We start from the raw sequence: 22,699 nt of genomic DNA, 5'->3' as shown, positions 1-22,699 counted from the left end.
TACACCATTTTCACCAACGAAGAAGAAAATGTTGGAAGTGGAGAAACAAAACTAGATGGATCACAATGGGGTGTTAATAGCACACAATATATGACTACTTTGCGTGATCAAATTGCAAATGGACTAGTTTCAAATGTTTGATATTTTAAATTGTATCCAAACTATGWTATTGACTTGTTTTTATTATAAGGACTTATTAATGTTGTTTTGATTATAACATTTAACTCATATAATTATGTTAATTAAGTTGTTCAATATTTTCATCAAACTGTTGTTTTATTTAGACAAAAATAAAGACGGGGTAAAATAGTTATTTCTGAAATTCAGGCTGTTTATTCAGCACAACAACTTATCTGTTAATATACAGACAACTATATCAATACAAACAACTATATCCATACAAATCTTAACAGAAAACAAACCGAACAACCCTTATGTCAAGAATAGCTAGAAGAACCAAAAGTAAAACAAAATGACCACTAAATGACCAGAAACTGTAATTATTTTTAAAAGATGAATCAAACTTAATTATTTAATAATAAATTGTAACCTTAGGGATCAAAATATAATTCACTCTGCCTTTTATTTTGTATTTAACCTTTTTAATTAATTATCAATAACAACTATATGAATATTTAAATAATGTGTTTATTTTAAAGGTCACGAAATTTTTGTAAAATTTAGTTGTGCCAATTAAATTTTTTTAAACGATTTTTTTTGGTGCAATAAAATGGAAATCAGAAAAAATCAAACTGATTTTATCAAATGATGGTCGGAAAGTAACCTACAGATTCTGCTAGATTTTCTTGATTAGTGATATCTTGGCTGGTTCCGGCCAATTTATTCCGGTGGGTCTGACGGTACCGATATTTTCTTCTTCAACTAGTCATGAGCGAAGCAGATCCATCCGGCTACGCAGAGCCTTCATCTCTTCTGTATCGGTTAGAGTTCATCCTTGAATCGGATCCTTTAATGTAAGTTTTATATGTACTATTATATACCAGTTCCTGTGTGTAAAATGTTTGCAACGTACTCGATTGAACCGATCTGAATAACTTACATCCATAACTGGCTATCATATCTCAAGGACTTTGTGTTATATATATATGCCAACCATATATGGATTTTCTTTACGAGGTGGATGAATTTTGAAGTTTGAAACTGAACCCTAATTTCCCTAAATTGGCCATCACTGGAATGTTGGAATTTTCACCATGTCATAATGCTGCCAAAGTGGTCATAAATTAGTCAAATTGGCTGCTCTGTGAACCGGAAGTAGTCCTTCAAGTATAATATTTGAGTGACTAGCAAAAAAAATTATCCACTATAATCTACTTTCGATATTGAATTTTCAGAATGTTATGGGGATCTTTGTCAAATGGAGGTTTTGGCTTCTATTCCACCTCTTTTCAAACTCAACTTCCTTTACGTCTGAGGGTGAGGAGATTTTTTCTGTGCTCTTGGGTGTTCAGTTTTCATCCGTTGTTATTGTTGGCACCATTATATTTTCCCTGAAAGGCTAGCACCCTTGTGTCTAATATGCAATGAAAATCCGAGTTGATGTCTGTATCTTTCATAGCCTCATAGGTAGTTAAAATATTGAGATTTGCATATATCCATTCGTCACGTTCTTCTTCTTCTTCTAGCCTTTCCTATTGCACATGTTAGTTCATCTACATAGCTTTATCTTTTATTTTTCATCTGCAACCAGTGATGAAGTGGGGTTCGTTCATCCATCCCAGTTTGCTGCTCTAAGTGACATGTCTGGCTCTCCTTCCCTCTCATCAATGTCAATGGAGCCACAATCAGATAAGAGCAAGTTAAAAGCATCACAAGTCAATCCTACTGACATGGCTTTCTGGAGTAGAGATCACAAGCTTGGCATTTCAACCCAGGCCATCCATCCATTATATAATGCTGCTAAACATGCATTTTGTTCTTCACTAGAGCAATATAAATTGTTGATCCATTTAAATCCAAAGAAAGTTGGATTGGACAGTGATAATGTCTCAAACGTTTCTTCCCTAGCGACTCTTGAATGCGAAGTGATGAAGCATAGCAGGGCACTTTTGCTGTTGAGTTGTGATTTTGGAACTGCATGGAATTGCAGGTTTCTTATTCTTTTTCTCTGATGCATCACAGGTTTATTCATTTGTTCACCTTTTTATGTTTCAAGAACATTTCTGAAGCAATTATGGTTTATTTTTAATTTACATGCTCAAACCTTTGTGGATATATTTATCTACCTTGTAGTATACATTGCACCAGTGGCATGCCTCTAAATTTTCCTCATAGCACAAATACTATCGGTTATCAGGAGCTGATGCACAGGAATATTCTTTAAGCCCATTTTCTTTTGGATATTCGTCATGCTTCTACCAATGACGTGAATCTAAGCCTCCTAATTACCTCATTTCCATGTGCTTGCTAATCAGACTTGCAAAAACAAAGAATTCACTCTGTACACCCCATCAACACTCATTACGTCTAATACAATATAACGTCTCATGCCATATTTTGGGTCCCACCTGACTTTTTCGTTCAAAGAACTTTTTCACGCTCTTCACTCCTTGAATCAATAATTATAGCAAGATAAGTAATAGAACTAAAACAAACAAAATACAAAAAACCTGTCACTTATGCCTGCAACCATGAGTACTGTATTATGACGAAAAAACCCTTAATGGGGAATCTAGAACCCATGGACACCTGATTTATGGCTAGTTTGAATTAACTTGAGATTAAACACTTTGGTGCATTGGTTCATTATTGCCTCTGTTTGATGTTTTCCATTTTTGTTTCTGGTTGTATTGGGTAGGGCTTCATAGTTTTTTCAATATCAAGAAAGAGAGAGGGGGGAGAGAGTTTAGTATGATGAAAAAGGGTGCCCGGAAAACATGTGGTCTGATCGCTTATGGGTAGGGGTGAATGCAGGAATGAATCTTGATATGTCTATCCTCTTTATGCAGTTGACTGAAATGGTTTATCTGAAAAGTTTAGGTCAATCAGCACGGCAAAAGTGCAATCCCCAAGAGCGAGATAGTTTATAAGGATCAAGGATGCCAACTCTGCTGAAAGGCCTTAATTTAAAATGTTATCTGTTTAGTGAAACCAACCCTGACAGATGGCTTTGCTTTATGCTCTTAATGCTTTGCAGGAAGGAAGTTGTCTCAAAGAAGCAGAACATGATGCTATACCTCGATGAGCTCCTAGTTTCAACTTTGGTTCTTTCATATTCACCCAAAAGCGAGCGAGCTTGGAGCCATAGGTAACATTTGGGAAGGTAGTTTCTCTATTGGGCAGTTCTTCTATTGGAAAATAGTTATGTACTTCTGGTTATCTCCACCACGAAAATCTTGTTGCTCTATAAAAGTAGTGTTTTATTAGTGTTCAAATTATTTTTATCTTATGATTCTTCATGTTTTATGGTAGAGTACGTCTGTCGAATATATGTAAGCCAAATGCCGTTGGATTTGTTCGAGAAATGAGCGAGCCAAATGAGTTTCTACTTTCAAATAACATTTAGATCATTCTTTTGTTGTTCAAGTTCATTATATGTTAGAACGAAAATTGAACTGCATTTCAATATTCTGCTTTTCGGGAAGTTATTTTTTTAGTCATCAGATTCTACTATGTCCAATTTGTATTTCAGAATTGGATTTTTATTAATGCCGAAACAACTAATACACAGCGAAACAGTATGAACCATCCAGGCTATACAGATCATCCAATCAAAACACGATTCCAACAACTGAGAGCCTACAGATAGTTGAGATCACTTCTAAACCTGTCCACTATCCAAAACACCAGATACAACTGAAACATGCAAATTGAAAACTAGATACAAATGCAGATTCCTGACACTTGGATGACTGGTTAACTGAAAACCTGAGAGGCTGAGATCAGAACTAGACAATAACCATCTAGGAATCATCTAGGAATCGATTTATTAAGAAATACTAACTGCCTGCCGGTGGCTGTGGTTCCAGTTTGAATTGCTCAAAAGTTATATAATCAAAATCAAACCTCACATTTGATAAATCGATTTAAACTAAATCTTAAAATTGTTTATAGATAAAGATAGATTTTAATCCTTGTGGAAAATATAGTCACAGTAATTGGAGTGATCAACACTTCAAGACAATTAAAGGTCTTCTAGTTTTTGTGCTTTTAGACACACAGAATTTATTTATGCATCTGCATGAATAGATCGATGCATACATGTCTCCAAACACACTATAAAAATGAAAGTTTGTTCTGATATTTGGTTTGTGTTCTACTTTAGTAACCTCTTCTATTTATGCGAATTTATGATAGGCGATGGGTGGTCAAGATGATAGCTGGGAAGTGTAAAAATCTGCAAGAGATCTTGAAAAATGAATCTGAATTAGCCCAAAGAATAGCAGAGGTTAAATTTCAGTTTGGACATCTGGATAGTTTATGTGTTGAAGTTTTGTATTTCCTTAGTATTGAATCCTTTCTAACTAGTCTTCAGTAGTCGTTACTATAAAGTTGTTTCATCTGTCATGGACTAGATGATCCAGTCATTACTGTGCATATCTAAGCATACTTCATACTACATACATGCATGAGTAGATCAATGAACTGTTGTTGTTTAGAAGAAAAGGGACTGGTAATTGTTTGTAGTTGTTAGGCAGCACAACTTGCCTGATCTTTTTATCTGTAATTATGCAGAAGTCAAAGATGAACTACCGTGCATGGAATTATCGTTGTTGGTTAGTTTCTTACATGCCCGAAAATCAGGTGCAAACTTAAAGACCTTGTGGTCTGTTATTGTCACAACCTTTTTTGTTTAATTTCATTTGGAGTACTTGTGGACAGGGAATACTAGCTGGAATGTTGTATCATGTCGTGGCATGTATTTCTCACGATTACATAAGCTCAAGCTCTTTAAATAGTAGCTGTTCCCTGTATCTTGTTGTGCACTACAGCTTGAGTGTTAATGAGATCTTCATGTGTCTCTCAGGTCATTAATGAGTTAATTAAATATCGAGATTGGGCTGGATTGCATGTTGCTGATAATTCTTGCTTTCACTATCGAACGGTAAGTTTGTCTTCAACTAAGTAACTAACTCAACTAAGCTATGTTTTTAATCCTAACATGCTGTACAAACTGCTGGTGGACACATATGGGTACTGTAATTTTTTTGGTACCATTTATTCAAACTACATCTCTATATGCTCTCCTTTCTAAGATCACGTCCTTAGATCCCGTCAGCTCTTACTACTTGTACCAAAAGAATTTAGGTACCCTGCTTCATTTAAGCCTTTTACTTGTTCGGTATTTGTTTGGTTGTTCATAAATGTGACACATGCCACTGGACCATTTTGGTAGCATTTGGTACGCAGATTGGATGGGACAGGACAGGACTAATTGTCTACCCTATGTTTGGTACGACTAGAACAGGACTGGACTAATTGTCTGTCATGTGTTTGGTAAGCTGGACAGGACAGGACAAAGCTGTTAAAATGACCAGATTGCCCCTAAATGCTGTTTAATGTTATTTTGAACTGTTTTTTAGAAAATCAAAGCAGAAAATCATTTTCTGGTTGAACAAACACAAGGCCGATATCATTTTCTAAGAGAAGAAGCTTAGAATGGAACCAAACCAGAAAATCAAACCGGACAGATATCTAAATCGAACCAAACCAGAAAATCGAACCAGAAACTAAAATCGAAGAGAAGAAGCTTAGAATGGAGTCTGAAATTGAGAACAAACCAGAAAATAAAACCAGAAATCGCATTCCAAACCAGAAAATCGAAATGGAAAAGAAGCTTAGAGTGTAGTCTAAAATCGAGAACGAACCAGAAAATCAAACCAGATTTAAAATTGAGAACCAAACCAGAAAATCGAAATCAAAGAAGCTTATAATCGACTCTAAATCAAGTCTAAACCCTAGAGCAGAACAGATGGGGAAGAAGACGTGAAGAATTGAAGAAGTCGTGAACTATGAAAACCAAATGAAGAAGTCGTGAAGGTGAGAAATCAAAAGCATACCTGTTGTTGAAGAAGTCGTGACTGAAGAAATCAAACTACGGAGGCGATGAACAGATGGGGAAGAAGACGTGAACTATTGGAGGCGTTTGTTTTAGCTTTAGGTTAAGAATCAGATGTTAGAATGAGGGTAATCTTGTAATCTTTCATTTAGTCCCATGTTGTTCCACCTATGTTGGTGGAGCTAAAAAAATTAAGTTTTGTCCCATGAAATCAGATTTTTGTCCCATGTTGTCCCATGTGATTTTTGTCCCATGTCATACCAAACATGGGACTATTTTTTTTGTCCCGTCCTGTCCCACCCGGTCTGCGTACCAAACGCACCAGCATGAAGCAGTGTTCTTTGTTCATAGAACACTTTCCATGTGGCGGTACCCCTAACATGTGGAGTTCTTTTCAACTGAGATCTGGATGCACAATCATTAATGTGAAGAGGGTTTATTAATAATAGCTCGATGTGACACGACTTCCAACAATAGCTGTCTGACCACATAAATGCATCCTTTCTATAGATTGCCTGGATCATATGGGTTCGTACATACATGAATTCAAAATGTAAAAAGTGGGTGCTATCCGTCTACCAGTTCTTAAAATAAGTTGGTAAATTATATATTAGAGATGCACAAATAACCTAAAATATCCCAGTCCCTCTAAGGACCGCTCCGATCCTTAGGCTGAAAACTAGGTCCAATCGGGCCTGACGTTCCTAACCAGTCCTGATCGCGCTTTTTTAATGATTATTTTTCTGTAGCTTCTGCAGAAGCAACAAGCATTCACCCATTTAAGAAACTAACCGTTGTAAGCGGCGTTGACCAGGCCGAATTTGGTCCCTGATCTGTTTCTTCTTGGAATACAAAAAATGCAGACTGTTTTCGACATAAAAGACTGGCCCCTGCCTATGTTCAGTCCTTGAGACCTGGGCCCACCTTCGGCTGGGTTCGGTTCATATACAAACAACGGCCCTTTTGTGCTTTTCTACTATGCATGTTAAGGCAGAGCTGAATTCAGGGAAGAGTTTTGAGTTTTACAGAATGCTTCAATCCACATGCAGTGTTTTCCTCCTTTCCTCTTGAGTCTACTTTTTTCTCCTCCTCTTCCCCATTAATTAATTTAGAGACAGGAATTTTCTTTTACGGGGGATGCTCTTTTCTTATGTACATCATGCATTAGATTTTGTGCACTAGATCTACCCAAATGGGACAGCATGGTGTCAGTGCCTGAGCAAAAGGAACATGATGTTGCAGCATATACCTGCGGATTGATTTCTAACTGCCTTTTCTTAATTTTATTTTTGTGTTCTTGTTAGACAAGTATAGTAACCACTACAAAAGAAATATATATATGCAAATGGGCCTCAATTGCTCCAAAAGTTGTGAAAGAGGGCTAAATGATGCCATAATACCATATTATAATCCCAAAGGTGTTATGTTCTGTTTACTTTTACATGTATCTGAATCTGTGCTCAATGGTTCAAACATTAAAGAACATGTTCTGAGCCTCACAGTGTTACTTTTATCATTCTTGTTTTTGCTTTTTATCATTTTTGGAGTGCTCAAATGTTGGTTCTGTAAGTTATTGATCTACTAATTTTGGTGAGTTCGTTAACTGCAAAGTGTAGCTTGCACTCTGGCATTGCTCATGTTATATTTTATAATGGTTTCTATAATTCATAAGAAGAAGAGACTAGAAGCATCTTTTTGAGGCTTCCTGATCTTTTTATGTACTTGTGAACCTAGTTTTAACTGGTGAAGCAGAGGATCATTAAACATCACCTCTTGCTTATGCCACGTTTATGACTTCAATAAGGAACAGTTCTAGAATTTGGCACAGATGTGTAATCCCCTGGACATAAAAGAATTTTGATCTTGATACTCCTAAAAAGAGTGAAAGAACCTTGGAGTTATTATTTGGGCATGGTATCATAATCTGGAATGCTAGCATCTATACACTGAATCATTATTTCCTTTGAGTAAATCGAAAAGAATGGTCGGTATGGAGTACTCTCTTGATTTTAAATGTATATATGAACTTCTTTGCATTTGAGATGATGTCAATAGATATGCAGTTCATAAATATAGACTTGGTGATGCGTTCAGCCCCGCAAGGGACATTTTTACGTTTGTCTGTATCTTTATTTGCACATGCTCGTGTCCATCAAGTGCAACATTTTTGTTTTATGCAGTCTCATGTTTATGCAATTTGCAAGTCTGTTTATGCATTTGGATTTATTTTCTTTATTTTACTATGAATGACTGAAATCTAACTGATTGGGCAGCGGTTACTGACCAGGACATTAGCGGATTCATTTTATAAACAAGATTTAAAAGCAAGCCATGTACATACTACTGCTGAAGTTTGTCAACTTTGGAAGGTTTGTAGTTATATCCCCTTCTTTGATTAATCTATGATGTGCTTTCCATTTGAAAAACGTACATTACAACATGAACTATGCAAGAATTACTTGCAAATTTATTTTTCACAAAAGATCAAATTTAAGGGGATCAACTCTTTTTGGGGTGATATTGTAAGCTTGCATTGCCTCTTACCAACCATGAGAGATGTCAACAGGAAAGTATGGAACAGAGAGAGCATATGATATATTCATGAAATATATACGTAAATGAAATTGCAGTTGTCTAAAGCCTCATGCCTTCACGTCTGCTTGCTTAACATTTGGAGTTGCTTCTGTATACAATCTACCATGCCCCATCTTACCTAAGTCATTCAAAATAAATGAAAAGACTTTTCATGTTACTGTGATGTCGTATCTGCATTCATGAGCTCCCCTAATTTATTATCCATTTGCATTTTGAAAATTTTGGCAGGAAGAACTTAGCTGGAGCGAGATATTAATCAAGCGTTACATAGGAAGAGAGGTATGTGGATCTGTTTACCATCTTTTATTTTATTTTATGCACTTTTCGCTTTTGTTATTTTTTCTCTCATTTGATGCAACAGAGGCAAGACTTGGACCTTATGATTTAGATCAACCATGGTTGCATGTTATCGTTATTATTGTAATTCTCTAATCCCAACACACAACTGTAGTTCTTTACGTTTGCTGCTAGTCGTGTGATTTTGTGCAGAGTTCTGTACTTTTAGGGTGTGTTCGATGCACAACACGGAACAGAACAGAACATGTCTGTTCCATGTTTGGCGGGACTTTTATGTGGAGCAAAGTGGAATAGGCGTGTTCCACCGCCACCCCATGAAACAAGGTGGAACATACCTATATTTTACCAATATAACCTTAAAATAAAACCTAATTCTCTTCTAAAATATCAAATACGCCTCTCTCTTTACATTTTATTTTCAATATTTTATGCTCTTTAAACTTTCACTTTATTGTCCTCAAAATATTATTTTTACGGTTTCTATATTTTGGTTAATTTATGTAATTTATCAAATATTAATGATAAAAAATAATATATAATAGGTTTTAAATAAAAATAGGAAACTACATAAACTTTTTATTTTGGTGTCATTTTAATCGTTTTGACGGAAACTTGCTAATGATATATTTTGTTATAAAAAATATTTATTTTTAATTTAATAAATTACATAAATTAATCAAAATATATAAAATATATAGACAATTCATTAGAGGTACATCGGTCATTTTATTTGTTTTGTCCTTTCTAGTTCTGTCTTACCAAATACCAAATGCACCTTTAAGAACTTGGGGGCACTAATTTCCTAATGCTTGGGCCATATAATATCAAGTGTAATATTTTCTTGTTCCAGGCCCTATGGCTTTATCGTCGTTTTCTAGCCCTGTGCTGGATAAAGCATTTTGCAGCTCGTATGGGTGGGACCCATGTGGAATCATTTGTGGATAACGAATTACAACTCTTTCGGTCCTGTACAACTGTTCCAGATAATGTTTTCGAGGACTATCAATCACAAGCAGCGTTTGCTGCTACTTATATACTATGGTTGATCAAGGTAACGTTCACTTCCCTCATGCCCACTCAAATCCACAGCCCACACCATATATATTATAGAAGTAGGTTCATACGAGAATGCTACCTATTTAAGGAAATACAAGAATGGCCAAAATACGTACAAAATCACATGTGATTATACATTAATGGCCAAAAAAGGGTGCGGGCGACCCTATGGCCGTGTGGCAAGGTCGCGTGAATCACATGTGATTTTGTACGTGATGTAAGTGTAAAATCACATGTGATTTGGTCAATCTCTTTATTTTCTTAAATAGGTATCATTCTCGTATGAGCCCGACTCTCTCTCTCTCTCTCTATATATATATATATAGGAGGTTCAGGGGAAAACCCCTAAAAATTGAAAAACTGAATACCCTCGTGTAACCATTCATCTTGACGGTATGCACATGTGCATATAAATACTTGAAGTTGTTTCTTGGTTTTTTATGAACGTGCATAAAAATAAAACACTGTTTCAGTTACATGTGTGCACATGTGCATGTCGTCTAGATGATGGTTACCAGGGTGTTCCTCAGTTTTCAATTTTTTTGGGGTGTTCCCCTAGACCTCCCTCTCTCTTTCTTTCTTTATCTCTCTCTCTCTCTCTCTCTCCATATATACACACACACACACACACACATATATATATATATGTATGGAAGGGTTCAAACGTGAACATCTTAATTTTACGAAAGCGCGAGAACACCCTTTTACTATAGTCAATCATATGTGATCATAGCTGTTAAAAGCACGCCTAGGTTCTGAGGCGCATAAGGTTCAAGGTCTTTGGCTTTTTTGAAGTTGAGGCTTGGCGTATTCACAAGGGTCACTAAGGCGCCTTGTGGGCCTAGGCGCGCCTCATAAAGAGTTATTAGATACCTGGTCAAACCCTAATATTAAATAAGTTGTTTCATCTTCTCATCTCATAGGCTTCTTAAAAAAAGTTATTAAATAGATGATATAAGTCATCCCTAATATCAAATACTCAATCCTTCGAACTTCAAGCCTCCTCTATAAATACCTAGACCTTACAACTTCTCCTTCACGAATCATGCTTTAAACCCTTGTCCCTTTTGCCTCTATTGAAGTGCTATTGGTTGCTGCATTAGAAGCTTGTACTTGCTGCATATCTGAGTTGTGTGTAATTGTGTGTGTGTGTTTGTATATATATAATATTGATAAGATGCGCCTCGCATTCCTGAGGCCAGTGCCTCATTTCGGGACCCCCTTGCGCCTAAGTGCACCTTGAGCCTTTAATAGCTTTGCATGTGATACTATAGTCCATCAACATATGATACACATGTGATACTAAATCGGAGACGCTAACGACCTTTGGTGCAATGCACACCCCCTCACGTGTATTATAACATGTGATAAGGGTGTTCTCGATGTGATACTGTAATCCATCACATATCATACACATGTGATACTAATCTGTGATGCAAACAACCTTTGGCACGACACAACCTAGTCGTCCTCAACCACCAGGGGCCCCTCACATGCATTATCACATGTGTTAAGTGTTTTCGTGTTTTCATAAAATGGAGGTTTTCTCGTTTGAACCTCCATATATATATATATCTGTGTGTGTGTGTATTTACTAACTCCCTCCATCCTGAAAATAAATGTCCAAGATGAAAAAGATGTACAATTTTAGAAATTTGTTATCAACACTTTTCAAGTAACTAAATGACAATTTTACCCTTAATAATAGAGGGAGTAATAAATTTCTTCATCTCATAATTAAAGATAGAATTGGAAAGTAAGCACTTGCTTTTAACAAATGATACTTATTCTGAGATAAACTAAAATAGAAATGTGGACACTTATTTTGGGTCGGAGGAAGTATTCATAAGAAAAAGCAGTCGTCTTCCTCACATTTCCTCTCTACATGTCTCTAGCAAATGGATGAACCTCAAAGTGTGGAGACTGGAGAAAAGGTAGGAGAAGAACTGGAAAAGGTGCTGAATAAGGTATGTCCTGAGAAGGCTTTCCTTTGGGATCTTGTGAGGAAGAAAAATGGAGGCCTGATATAAAGCATCAACGATTTCTATGTCGTTGATGTACGCCTTTTGACTCATACGGTTCAAACGAAAAACTATAACTGAAATCCTTTTTATCTGGCGTTAACTTGGAACCACATGCACCTAAAGCACCATTTATTGCGTGTACTATAATACATTATCTTACAATTCCATTTTGATTGATTTTTTAGTAAACAGAAGAAAGAACAAATAATGGCAGGTTGGAATTTGAGAAAGTATAACATGCAGAGTCTAATGAAAAGACATGTCTGGTGCTTGTTAGCAAACAAGAGCATCTCCAACAGATTATCCAAAATGGAGATTTTGGGTAAAATTTTGCTCTAACAGATTCTCCAAAATGGAGAAAGTATGCGAGTGTGAAATTCCTCAAGTTTGGAGAATTTCTCAAAAACGGTTACCATGAGAGAAATAATCTTTTTATTATATTCCAAAAATAGAGAATATGTTGGAGTTGATTTTTTGTGTGTGGATGTTTTGAGTTTTGATTCTCCATTTTAGAGAATCTGTTGGAGATGCTCTACCAAAGATGCATAGAAGCCTAGTTTGATCCTATCAAAGCTAGTGAACCCCAGTTTGGCGTTGGATAACTGATCTTAAATGAGTTTTCAATTAGGACCACGACCTTTTAATTTCTTTTAGCTCATTGACCTTCATGTCATGCCCCTCATTCGAAACGAGGTTCTATAGCATTGCTTCCGCAAAAACTCGAAAAAACACTGGAGGATTAGATTTTTGAACTAAGTTCTTGAGAAGGTGATTCAACTAAATAACTGCAATGGCCAACTATTAGGCCATCATTCTGTTTTGGTGCCTGGTCCACTCATGACTAGCTAATAGACCAGTTTATGGCTGGCTTGTTCCTTCACATATCTGTAATTCGGTTTAAAATTGGTGTTTTTTTAAGTTTTAAATTTTAATCATATTCTTCTCTCTATTTTCCACTTCCGATTATTCTGAATTGACAAGACTTTCTACTTTCTGGGCAAACTCTATTCATGTTTGACAAGGTTCCTATTCAATCGGTTATTCGAGTAATTAGATGTTTAAAATTTTACATCATAGGTACCAAAATGAAAGTTCTGAAAATACATTACCCAAAATAAGAATCAAGTTAAAGTACGTTACTTTTTCATGTAATATGTGTTTGAACTGACTAATCTCAGGATTGGGTAATAGAGAAGAACCAGGGAAAATTTTCTATGACCTTACAGGATTTAAACCGATGATTTCTTAGGAAAATATTTAAAGGTCCAAAAAGCTTCTTTTTATATTAGTTATAAAGTTAAAATTCTGGCAAAATAAAATAAATAAGTCGTAACAATTCTATTTTTTTGAAATTCACAATCAAACAAAAAGATTTATCGATAGCATACAATATTGTGAACATATTATCACGTGGATTTTATCTAATTAAATTGATTAAATTATATAACTTAGTAGTTCCATAATTTTTAAGGATTAGGTTCTGATGAGAAGGAGAATTAAGGAGAGAAGTATAAGAAGAAATTTTCATCTTTGGATGCACATTTGGATGAAATGCACTGAGATAATATACATCGAGATGCATCAGATCAATCCCCATATCAAGCGTGATTCATGGATATGTTTGAGATTAAAAATGATCAAGGGTTCAGATCTTTTCTTACGTTTCTTACCTTAACTCTTTTTCTCACACAATCTATTTATTGGTCAAATATTAGTTATCTTATTGTCCTCTTGTTCTCGTCAAATTGATAATTATTGTCACATAATTTGATTAAATTTATATTAAAATGACTTTATTAAGTTAGTAATATAAGATTTAGAACTTCCATTAAAAATATTTTATTTTTAATTAACATTAAATATATCATCAAACTTCTCGTAATTGGTTTATAGTGTTGGATTCACGTAAGACCAGCCTGTTTTCGTGAGACCCGTAAAACCATTTTTTACACTTGAAACTTCACAGCAAAGCTTTGTGAAAGTGAAAAAAGCCCAGCCTTCACAACACAAACACTGTGAATATTACTTTCACATCGTCTTGCTGTGAAGTTTCAAGTGTAAAAAAGTGATTTCACGGGTCTTACGAAAACAGACCGGTCTCACGTAATCCCTAATTCTTGGTTTACATATAAAATTTCTATTTGTAATGATATATTTGGTTTACTTGTGATCGTTTGTTTTAAAAAATAGAGTGAATATATAAATATTACATCATTGGTTTTTTTTTTAAAGAATAAATTTAATGATGACATTAAGAGGAAAAATTCAATTTATTTATCTAAACGGGCCTTTAAAAAAAAAAGAATAAATTTAATGATATATTCAGATATTTTACCCTCAGAGATATCAAACGGGCGTTAAACCCATCCCGATAGCTGACTTGTTTACCACTGTCTTAGTTTTATCACGTCTAGGAACAATCTCTCTTTATGTGGACATTGAATTTCCACCAATGCATCACTCTCGGTTTAGCAACGCTTCAACTTGAAACATCGTCGTCCCTCTACGCCTTCCACCACTCAGATCTTCCTCATCTTGGAGCTGCAAATCCACCGCCTCTAGATCTTGAATCTTCTTATGCAGCTTCTTCACGTACTCGATGGAGTTGCCCAGGATGGAGGCGTTGTCCGTTTTAGTCACCAAGGATACCAATTTACGGTATACATATACAGGCTCAGGTTCAAGGGAAAACTATAAAAAAAATATGAAAAATTAAGCGACATCTTAATGACCATTCAAAATTTAGATTTATTTATTTTTTAATTGTAATTCATAATTTTTTATAAAGTTTTATATGATTTTTTTTATTATTTTCGTCAAATATCACATGTGATATTTATAATTAATTCATACATTTTTCACAATTTTCTCTACTTTTGGATCCACGTTTTGAATCACATGTGATTAGTTACGTTTAACATATGATTTGTTACGTATCACATGATCTACTCTGTGAATTTTTGTTCATATCACATGTAATAATATACGTGTGAATATAAGATACGTATCATCAAATGTGATAATATGCGTCTAAGTGTAAATATACATAATCATATATGATTAACAAAATATCTACAACTATCATATAATTGATACGATCATCGAACCAATTATCACATGTCATAAAAACCAAAAATCAAATTGTTACAAATTTATCTTGTGATGAATCAGTTTATTAGGGATTTAATCGGTGCGGAAAACAAACCCAATCTCGATTCATTAGGTATTATTCTCACAGTTACAGATAATTTTATACATAAAATGACAATCTTACCCTTTTCAACCTAACTTAATAATGTTTTATTTAATCCATTTATTAAATAAGATAAATGACGCATATTCAATCTTGTTTTCTCACAAATTAATTTCCTTTCACATAAGCGTTCAAATACAACCCATTTAGATTATGCAACCGATGTAACCCACTTATCCGCCATCCATTTTTTTAAAAAAAGATTTGATTTTTTTTCAATTAAAGGTAGTTACAACCAATCAAATGGTAATCGTTGATGATCAGATGGATGCTTTTAATTTAATTGTAAGGGTTGTATGAATGTAAAAGTTGCATATATACACACACACACACACACACACACACACACACACATATATATATATATATATATATATATATGGTATATTTCAAATGTAACCAGGTTCATTTGTACATACAACGTAATCCGATCAATTGAGATATTTATGGAAATGATGAGAGTTCATTTATTTATAATTTGAATATTTATGGAAGATAACTAGAGTTCATTAATTATGATTAATACTTTCCATTAAGAAAATAATCAAAACTTTTATGAAATCACATATTTATCAAATTAAATGAACAATTAAGATTGAGTTGTATTGGTTGTACAAATGTAAAAGATTGCATAATAACTCAGCTATATATATATATATATATATATATATATATATATATATGGGTTGGGTTCACGTGAGACCAAGGGTTTTTCGTGTGACCCGTAAGACCAATTTATGTTCATTGATCAAATTTATGAATTAATGATCTAATGGTTGCAAARTTGCAAGGTGGCAATTTCGTAATTAGTGAGAAGTCTCGTGGCGTTTATAAATGTTCAGATCTGACGATTGTAAATCTAATCCAACGGTTGAGAATTGGTCTTACGGGTCTCACGAAAAACCATTGGTCTCACATGATCCCAAGTCATATATATATATATATATATACATATATATATATATATATATATAATTTGTTTCAAATGCAACTCATCACATTTGTACAACCAATGCAACCTAATAAATTGAAATATTTATGAAAGATAAATAAGGTTCATTAATTATGATCAATACTTTATATTAGGAAACAATCAAAACTTCTATGAAATTACATATTTATCAAATTAAATGAACGATTAAGATTATATTATATTGGTTGTACAAATATAAAAAGTTGTATAATAACTCACCTATATATATATATATATATATATATATATATATATATATATATATTAGCTACTTATTATTTGAGAAGAGAATGTGTTTGTAAAGTACGTATAATGATTACAAGAGAATTAAAGGATTTTCTTTTAGCAATTTTCGGTCATCTTATCCATACACTCGGATATCGTAGTGGAATCCGAAATCTTGATTTTTCACTTGTTTCTCCCTCTGCCTTCTGAAACTTGCCTGAATTCCAATCTTAACCCAATGATTTCCACAGAATTCTCCCCAAAATGCTTTCCCTTCAACTCTCACCCAAACCCCACTCCAAATTCTCATCACCATTACTCTCTCATCACCTGTAGGAACCCTAACCCTAACCCTATTCCTCCTAACAGAAGCTCTTCAAATCTCAAACTTACCACCACTTCCAAGCCTACCCATTTGCAATCCTACTCCTACAAAGAAACCCATTTCATGAAATTGCTCAATCGCTCCTGCAAAACTGGCAAATACGATGAATCCCTCTACTTCTTGGAGCTCATGGTGGCAAAAGGTTATAAACCTGATGTAATCCTCTGTACCAAGCTCATTAAGGGTTTCTTCAACACAAAACGAATCGAAAAAGCTGTTAAAGTCATCCAGATACTCGAATCCCATGGCGAACCAGATGTGTTTGCTTACAATGCAGTCATCAGTGGGTTTTGTAAGTTGAATCAAATCGAATCGGCTAATCGGGTGTTGGATCGGATGAGGAATCATGGGTTTTCACCAGATGTGGTTACTTATAATATCTTGATTGGGTCTCTTTGTAGCAGAGGGAAACTTGGATTGGCTATGAAGATGTTGGGACAATTGTTGGAGGATAACTGTAATCCAACGGTCATTACTTACACAATCTTGATTGAAGCCACCATTCTTGAAGGTGGGATTAATGAAGCAATGAAGCTTTTAGATGAGATGTTATCCAGAGGGCTTCAACCTGATATGTATACATATAATGCCATTATCAGAGGGTTGTGTAGAGAAGGAATGATGGAGGAAGCTTTCGAGTTCGTTAGAAGCTTGCCATCAAAAGGATGCAAACCGGATGTGATCTCTTACAACATCCTGCTAAGAGCATTGTTGAATCAGGGGAAATGGGGTGATGCAGAAAGATTAATGAAAGAAATGTTTTCAAGAAACTGTGATCCGAATTCGGTTACTTACAGCATTTTGATAAACTCGTTGTGTCGAGATGGGAAGGTAGATGAAGCTATGAACTTATTGAAAATCATGGTTGAATCTGGACTTGCTCCTGATGCTTTCACTTTTGATCCTCTGATTTCTGCTTTTTGTAAAGAAGGCAGATTGGATGTTGCAATTGGTTTCTTGGATTACATGATATCGAGCGGATGTTTACCCGATATAGTCAATTACAACACGGTGTTATCGGCTTTGTGTAAAAATGGAAATGCAGATGAAGCTCTGCAGATTTTTGAAAGATTAGGGGAAACAGGATGTCCACCTGATGTAAGTACTTATAACACAATGATAAGTGCCTTATGGAACAATAAAGAAAGGGAGAAGGCTTTTAGTATGGTTTCCGAGATGATAATGAAAGGAATCGACCCCGATGAGATCACGTATAACGCACTTATTTCATGTTTGTGTCGAGATGGGATGGTGGACGAGGCTTTTGGGCTATTGGAGAGTATGGAGAGTAATGGGTTCATTCCTACTGTTATAACCTACAATATTATGCTTCTTGGATTATGTAAAGCTCATAGAATGGATGATGCGATTCGAGTCTTGGAAGAAATGGTCGAAAGAGGGTGTCAACCGAACCAAACGACCTATGTTTTGTTGGTGGAAGGGGTCGGGTTTGCGGGATGGCGGGCTGAGGCCATAGATCTGGGTAATTCGCTGTTTAGAAGGAGAGTGATTTCCGGAGAATCGATTAAACGCTTGAAAAAGACTTTCCCGTTGATGGATTCTGAATACAAGTAGTCCAGATTATGCAAAAAACTTGAACAAATGGTCTACAAAAGGTATGCCATTTAAGAAGTTTTCTGAACTGAGAGATGAACAGCAAAGATCATAACTTACCAGTTTTTTGTGTATTAAATTCTAGGAAAAAAAGTAGACATCAGTATCAATCTACTGAAATTAACATTCTTTTGCAGTTCCCTTCTGTGAAAATGACAAATAAGCATCTGTAAATCTTTTGTTTGTCAAACTAGAAAGCATGAATACATAAAAAGAAAGAAGGAACACATATAGACCAGAAAGACCCTCTTTTTGTTCAAGCTCTGAACATGGATTCGTCGTCAAACAGCCTTCCATTCGATCAGTTTCTGATGTAGTTTTTCAGCTTCATCGTCCATACCAGCCGTAGCTAAACCTCTAAGCATTTCAGAATAAAACGTTTCACGTTGCACCCTATATGGGCTCGAGACCAGCATCTTTAAGACCTGTATTGCACCATCTAGTTTCCGATTCTCACATAACCTATGTATAATGTAATTGTAAGAACTATGCGACGCCCAATGGCTCTTCTTTTTCATCACCTTCAAAATCTCCATGGCCTCATCGATCATATTAGCTTGACAGAACCCCGAAATCAAACATCGGTGAGTAATGTCATCAGGAAAGACCTTCTTTTCTTTCATTATTTGCTGATATAATCCGACTGCTTTCTCCATATAACCCTTTTTCGCCAACCAGTTGATCATAATGTTGTAAGTTATCAGATTTGGTGCGGTATCACTATTTTCCAAACAGCGAAGAATCTGCAGGGACTCATCGATCATCCCAATCTCACAAAGAGAGCTTAAAAGGGTGTTGTAAGTGATTATATCAGGACAGCAATCACAAGATAACATCTCATCGAAAAAGCCAATAGCACGATCAAGAAGCCCATATTTACAAAACCCTTTTATCAAAATATTGTAAGTTATGATGCTTGGAGGGTTGGAAGTTTTGTCCATGAAAGAAAGGATCTCGTTCACCTCATCTACGAACCCATGGTTGAGAAAGGAGTGCAGGATCGTGGTGTACATTGCTGTATTCGGCTCCATACCATGAGATAGAAGATCATGTACGATCAAGACCATGTCTCCAAAATTTCCTCGTTTACTTGTCACATTAATCATCGCATTATAGGTCACGAGATCAGGATCACAACCGTGAACTGCTAAATCTTCCAAAACTTCTATCGCTCTTATAACCCCACGATACTTGCAGACCAGCTCAATGATAATGATGCTAGTGCTGATATAAGGAGGGCAACCCTTTGCTAACTGAGCCTTCCAAAATGAAACCGCTTGGTGAATATGGCCATTTTCAAGCATGAGTCGCACTATGGAATTATAAGTAAAGGCATCTGGAGGGCAACCGCTTACGCTCATGCCCTCTAGGATATCAAGAGCAGTGTATACACGCTGTTTATTGCATAAATCACTAATTATTATGTTGTAAGTGAGAATATCCGGAACCCCACCAGACATAACCATGGAATTTAGGACCTCGATGGCTCTATCTATATAATCAATCTTCACAAGACCTCTGATCAACTTTATGCAAGAACCAAAATGCGGAATTTGGTTTCTTCGGCTCATTACAGCCACCAATCTTGATGCTTTGAGGAATTCCCATCGCTTGCATGAATACTGTAGAAGGTCGTTATTAGTTTGCTCGTCATTATGCACGAAAATTCTACCAGAGGAGAGTGATATTGAATCAGAAGACTCGGTTTTTGGATGCTTTTTCTGGAAATTTTGTGGAAAACCAACTTCATCTCTGTTCTTCCTCCATGAATCTACTCCGATGTCAGTGACCATATCAAGGCAAGTGGCTCTACACTGTAATGAATGACTGTATATTTGTGAACTGGAAACTTTCGTCCATGGTTCATGTGATCGAGTCTTAAAAGGACTAATGAACGAGCCACTGCTAACAATGGAACCGAGGTCCAGTTGGTCAGAAATGCAATTGAAGTTCTGCAACATTGATGATGCCTCTGCAATCAAACTCTGAGAAGCTATTGAAGAACCCTCTGATAGTTTATGCTAACCATCAAACACAATTCTTCTGGCAAAGAACTGTGGAACCAAAATTAATCAAACATTGAAAAAGGGAGTAAGAAGTACAAGCTGAGTTTAGACAAATTGCTCAACTTTTTGCAAGAACCATTGAATCTATTAGAATCTCCTGATCTCCAGAAAATTCAAACAACACATCGGATTCAAATATGGATTGACAGAACAAAAGTCTCATTACGTAAAAACCCTACAAAACCCATAAACCCTAAAACATACAGAAATTCAAAAACAGAACAATATATATAGTGCAAGGAACGCCCACTTTACACTCCTAACATACGATCATTACTCAGTTTACTGAATCTATTAAAACATAGAGACTAATAATCAATGCTTACCAAACTGAAAACTAGACGGCAGAAGAAATCGAAAATGTATGACGGATTGAGGTTTCCACTGGTGTTGAAAACTATCCAAATATTGAGCTTTTTAGGGCTGGGAAAGAAGAGGAAAGACGAACAGCCTTCATCGCCGGTGATTTTGCGTCTGTTTCAGGGGCTCCGATGGTGAAGTGGGTCGATTTTGCAAGCTCGGATTTTAATGGCACTGGCTAACTCAATATGGGCGTTAATCACTAGGGTTCAGGGATTTGCAAAGACGGCGATTACATAATATTACAATTATTACCCCTATATTTTTGCCACGATTACACAAAGCACCCTAAATTATTTTATTGCAACTAGAACAAAGTTATCTACTATTTTCTGCACTTACCTCAAAAATATACAGAGGTAGAAGAGCGATCAAATGCAAACCACATTTTTTGTGCAAATCCTATAAATCAATCTCATCCATCAATTTTCTTGATTAATGGTTGTGATTAAAATGTGTTATATTAGGAAAGTAAAAAATATAATAAAAGATTTAATATTTAATCATGAAAGGGAAAATTTGACAAACCATTTTTAACTTCTAGCCATATTGTTCGATCATTTTGAAACATTTTGGAAACTGTATCTAATTTTAAACAATAATACGATTTCATTAGTGAAATTGGTTTCATCAATAAAAACATTTTGGAAACTGTATCTTATTTTTTTCATTAGTGAAATTGGTTTCATTGTTCGTCTGCATAATGAAATTTTAACCAGATACGGTTCAGTCAATGGAACATTTTCCAAAAATCCGAATAACATGTGTTCGTTAATGAAATTTGTTTCATCATTGAAACTGGTTTCATGGACTCCACAATTTCAAAAACTGAATGACATTGTTTCAGCAGTGAAATTTGTTGAAATGTTTCCTAACCAAAATGAAATCAGTTTCATGGTTTCTAACTAAGATGAACTCGGTTTTACATATGAAAACAAATATTGTTCAGTCAATAAAACACTTCAAGAACTGAATACTAATATTTCATTCATTTTTAAATTTATTTTATGTTTCCTAACAAAAATGGAATCAGTTTCATGGTTTATAGCTAATTTGAAATTGGTTTTATTAATGAAAACAAATATAGTTCATTCAATAAAACATTTTAAGATCTGAATACTATTATTTCATTAATGAAAGTAGTTTCATGGTTCCTAACCAAAATGAAATTAGTTTCATTTTTTAAACATTTTGATTTATTATTTTTACAAATAGATTCTTTTGTTATTATGACAATGATATAAATAATTTCATAACAAATAAACTTCGTAATTGATGTCGTATTATTAATTAATGGTATTAATTATATATTAAAATCAATTGATTTACAATTTCCTTAAAAACAATACTCTATTTAATCTTCCATATTTAAAAACAATTAAAACATTACCAAAATTATCTATTACAAAGTAAAATGACATTCATACCCTTATTTATTAAAAATAAAGAGAAAAACATAGAATTATTCTATTGATTGATGGTGGTTTATATTGTTTGCATGAATTATAAGGTTTGCAAAGTAACCTCCTCTTTATATATATATATATATATATATATATATATATATATATATATATAGGGTATATTTCTTTTACAACCTTGTGTATTTGTACAACCTTTGCAACCCAATTAATTGAGATATTTATAGAAATGATTGGAGTTTATTTATTATGATTTGAATATTTATGGAATATGAATAGAGTTTATTAATTATGATTAATACTTTATATTATGAAACAATTAATTGATTAAAAATTGAATGGTTGAGATGAGGGTTGTATAGGGTGTAGGAATGACAAAGAATGTAGAATAACATCCCTCTATATATATAT

General features: G+C 34.7%; 3 protein-coding genes across 4 annotated transcripts; 2 read left to right on the top strand and 1 right to left on the bottom strand.

The window, feature by feature from the left end:
- The first annotated feature begins 764 nt into the window (after positions 1–764).
- Positions 765–12,164, top strand: LOC112525710 (protein prenyltransferase alpha subunit repeat-containing protein 1). Of its 2 annotated transcripts, XM_025135944.1 has the most exons (10): positions 765–974; positions 1,712–2,110; positions 3,158–3,268; positions 4,318–4,408; positions 4,696–4,764; positions 4,988–5,065; positions 8,293–8,388; positions 8,843–8,893; positions 9,762–9,962; positions 11,863–12,164. In XM_025135944.1, exons 1-10 carry the CDS (start codon positions 889–891, stop codon positions 11,995–11,997), a joined length of 1,317 nt encoding a protein of 438 aa, XP_024991712.1. In that variant the 5' UTR covers positions 765–888; the 3' UTR covers positions 11,998–12,164. The 2 variants fall into 2 exon arrangements, with proteins under 2 accessions (XP_024991712.1, XP_024991715.1); XM_025135947.1 differs by lacking the exons at positions 9,762–9,962; positions 11,863–12,164 and adding an exon at positions 8,976–9,008.
- Positions 12,165–16,608: 4,444 nt separating this feature from the next.
- LOC112524418 (pentatricopeptide repeat-containing protein At3g04760, chloroplastic) lies at positions 16,609–18,582 on the top strand. The gene has a single exon (XM_025134217.1). The coding sequence runs from the start codon at positions 16,681–16,683 to the stop codon at positions 18,400–18,402; it is 1,722 nt and encodes a 573-aa protein (XP_024989985.1). The 5' UTR covers positions 16,609–16,680; the 3' UTR covers positions 18,403–18,582.
- LOC112524419 (pentatricopeptide repeat-containing protein At1g08610) lies at positions 18,255–21,043 on the bottom strand. Its single transcript, XM_025134218.1, has 2 exons — positions 20,834–21,043; positions 18,255–20,495 (listed from the first exon to the last, which is right to left on the bottom strand). Exon 2 carries the CDS (start codon positions 20,400–20,402, stop codon positions 18,723–18,725), a length of 1,680 nt encoding a protein of 559 aa, XP_024989986.1. The 5' UTR covers positions 20,403–20,495; positions 20,834–21,043; the 3' UTR covers positions 18,255–18,722.
- Positions 21,044–22,699: the final 1,656 nt, after the last annotated feature.

This window comes from Cynara cardunculus (genome assembly GCF_001531365.2).
Source record: "Cynara cardunculus var. scolymus isolate 2C chromosome LG 13, CcrdV1, whole genome shotgun sequence".
Taxonomy (NCBI): Eukaryota; Viridiplantae; Streptophyta; class Magnoliopsida; order Asterales; family Asteraceae; genus Cynara; species Cynara cardunculus.
This window is presented reverse-complemented; position numbering and strand designations above follow the sequence as displayed.

Excerpts from the sequence above, each read along its gene's own strand:
- LOC112525710 (XM_025135944.1), top strand. The coding sequence starts at position 889 with ATGAGCGAAGCAGATCCATCCGGCTACGCAGAGCCTTCATCTCTTCTG. Across the intron at positions 975-1,711 it reads CTTGAATCGGATCCTTTAAT|TGATGAAGTGGGGTTCGTTC; the intron begins GTAAGTTTTATA and ends ATCTGCAACCAG. Across the intron at positions 8,389-8,842 it reads AAGTTTGTCAACTTTGGAAG|GAAGAACTTAGCTGGAGCGA; the intron begins GTTTGTAGTTAT and ends AAATTTTGGCAG.
- LOC112524418 (XM_025134217.1), top strand. The coding sequence starts at position 16,681 with ATGATTTCCACAGAATTCTCCCCAAAATGCTTTCCCTTCAACTCTCAC.
- LOC112524419 (XM_025134218.1), bottom strand. The coding sequence starts at position 20,402 with ATGTTGCAGAACTTCAATTGCATTTCTGACCAACTGGACCTCGGTTCC.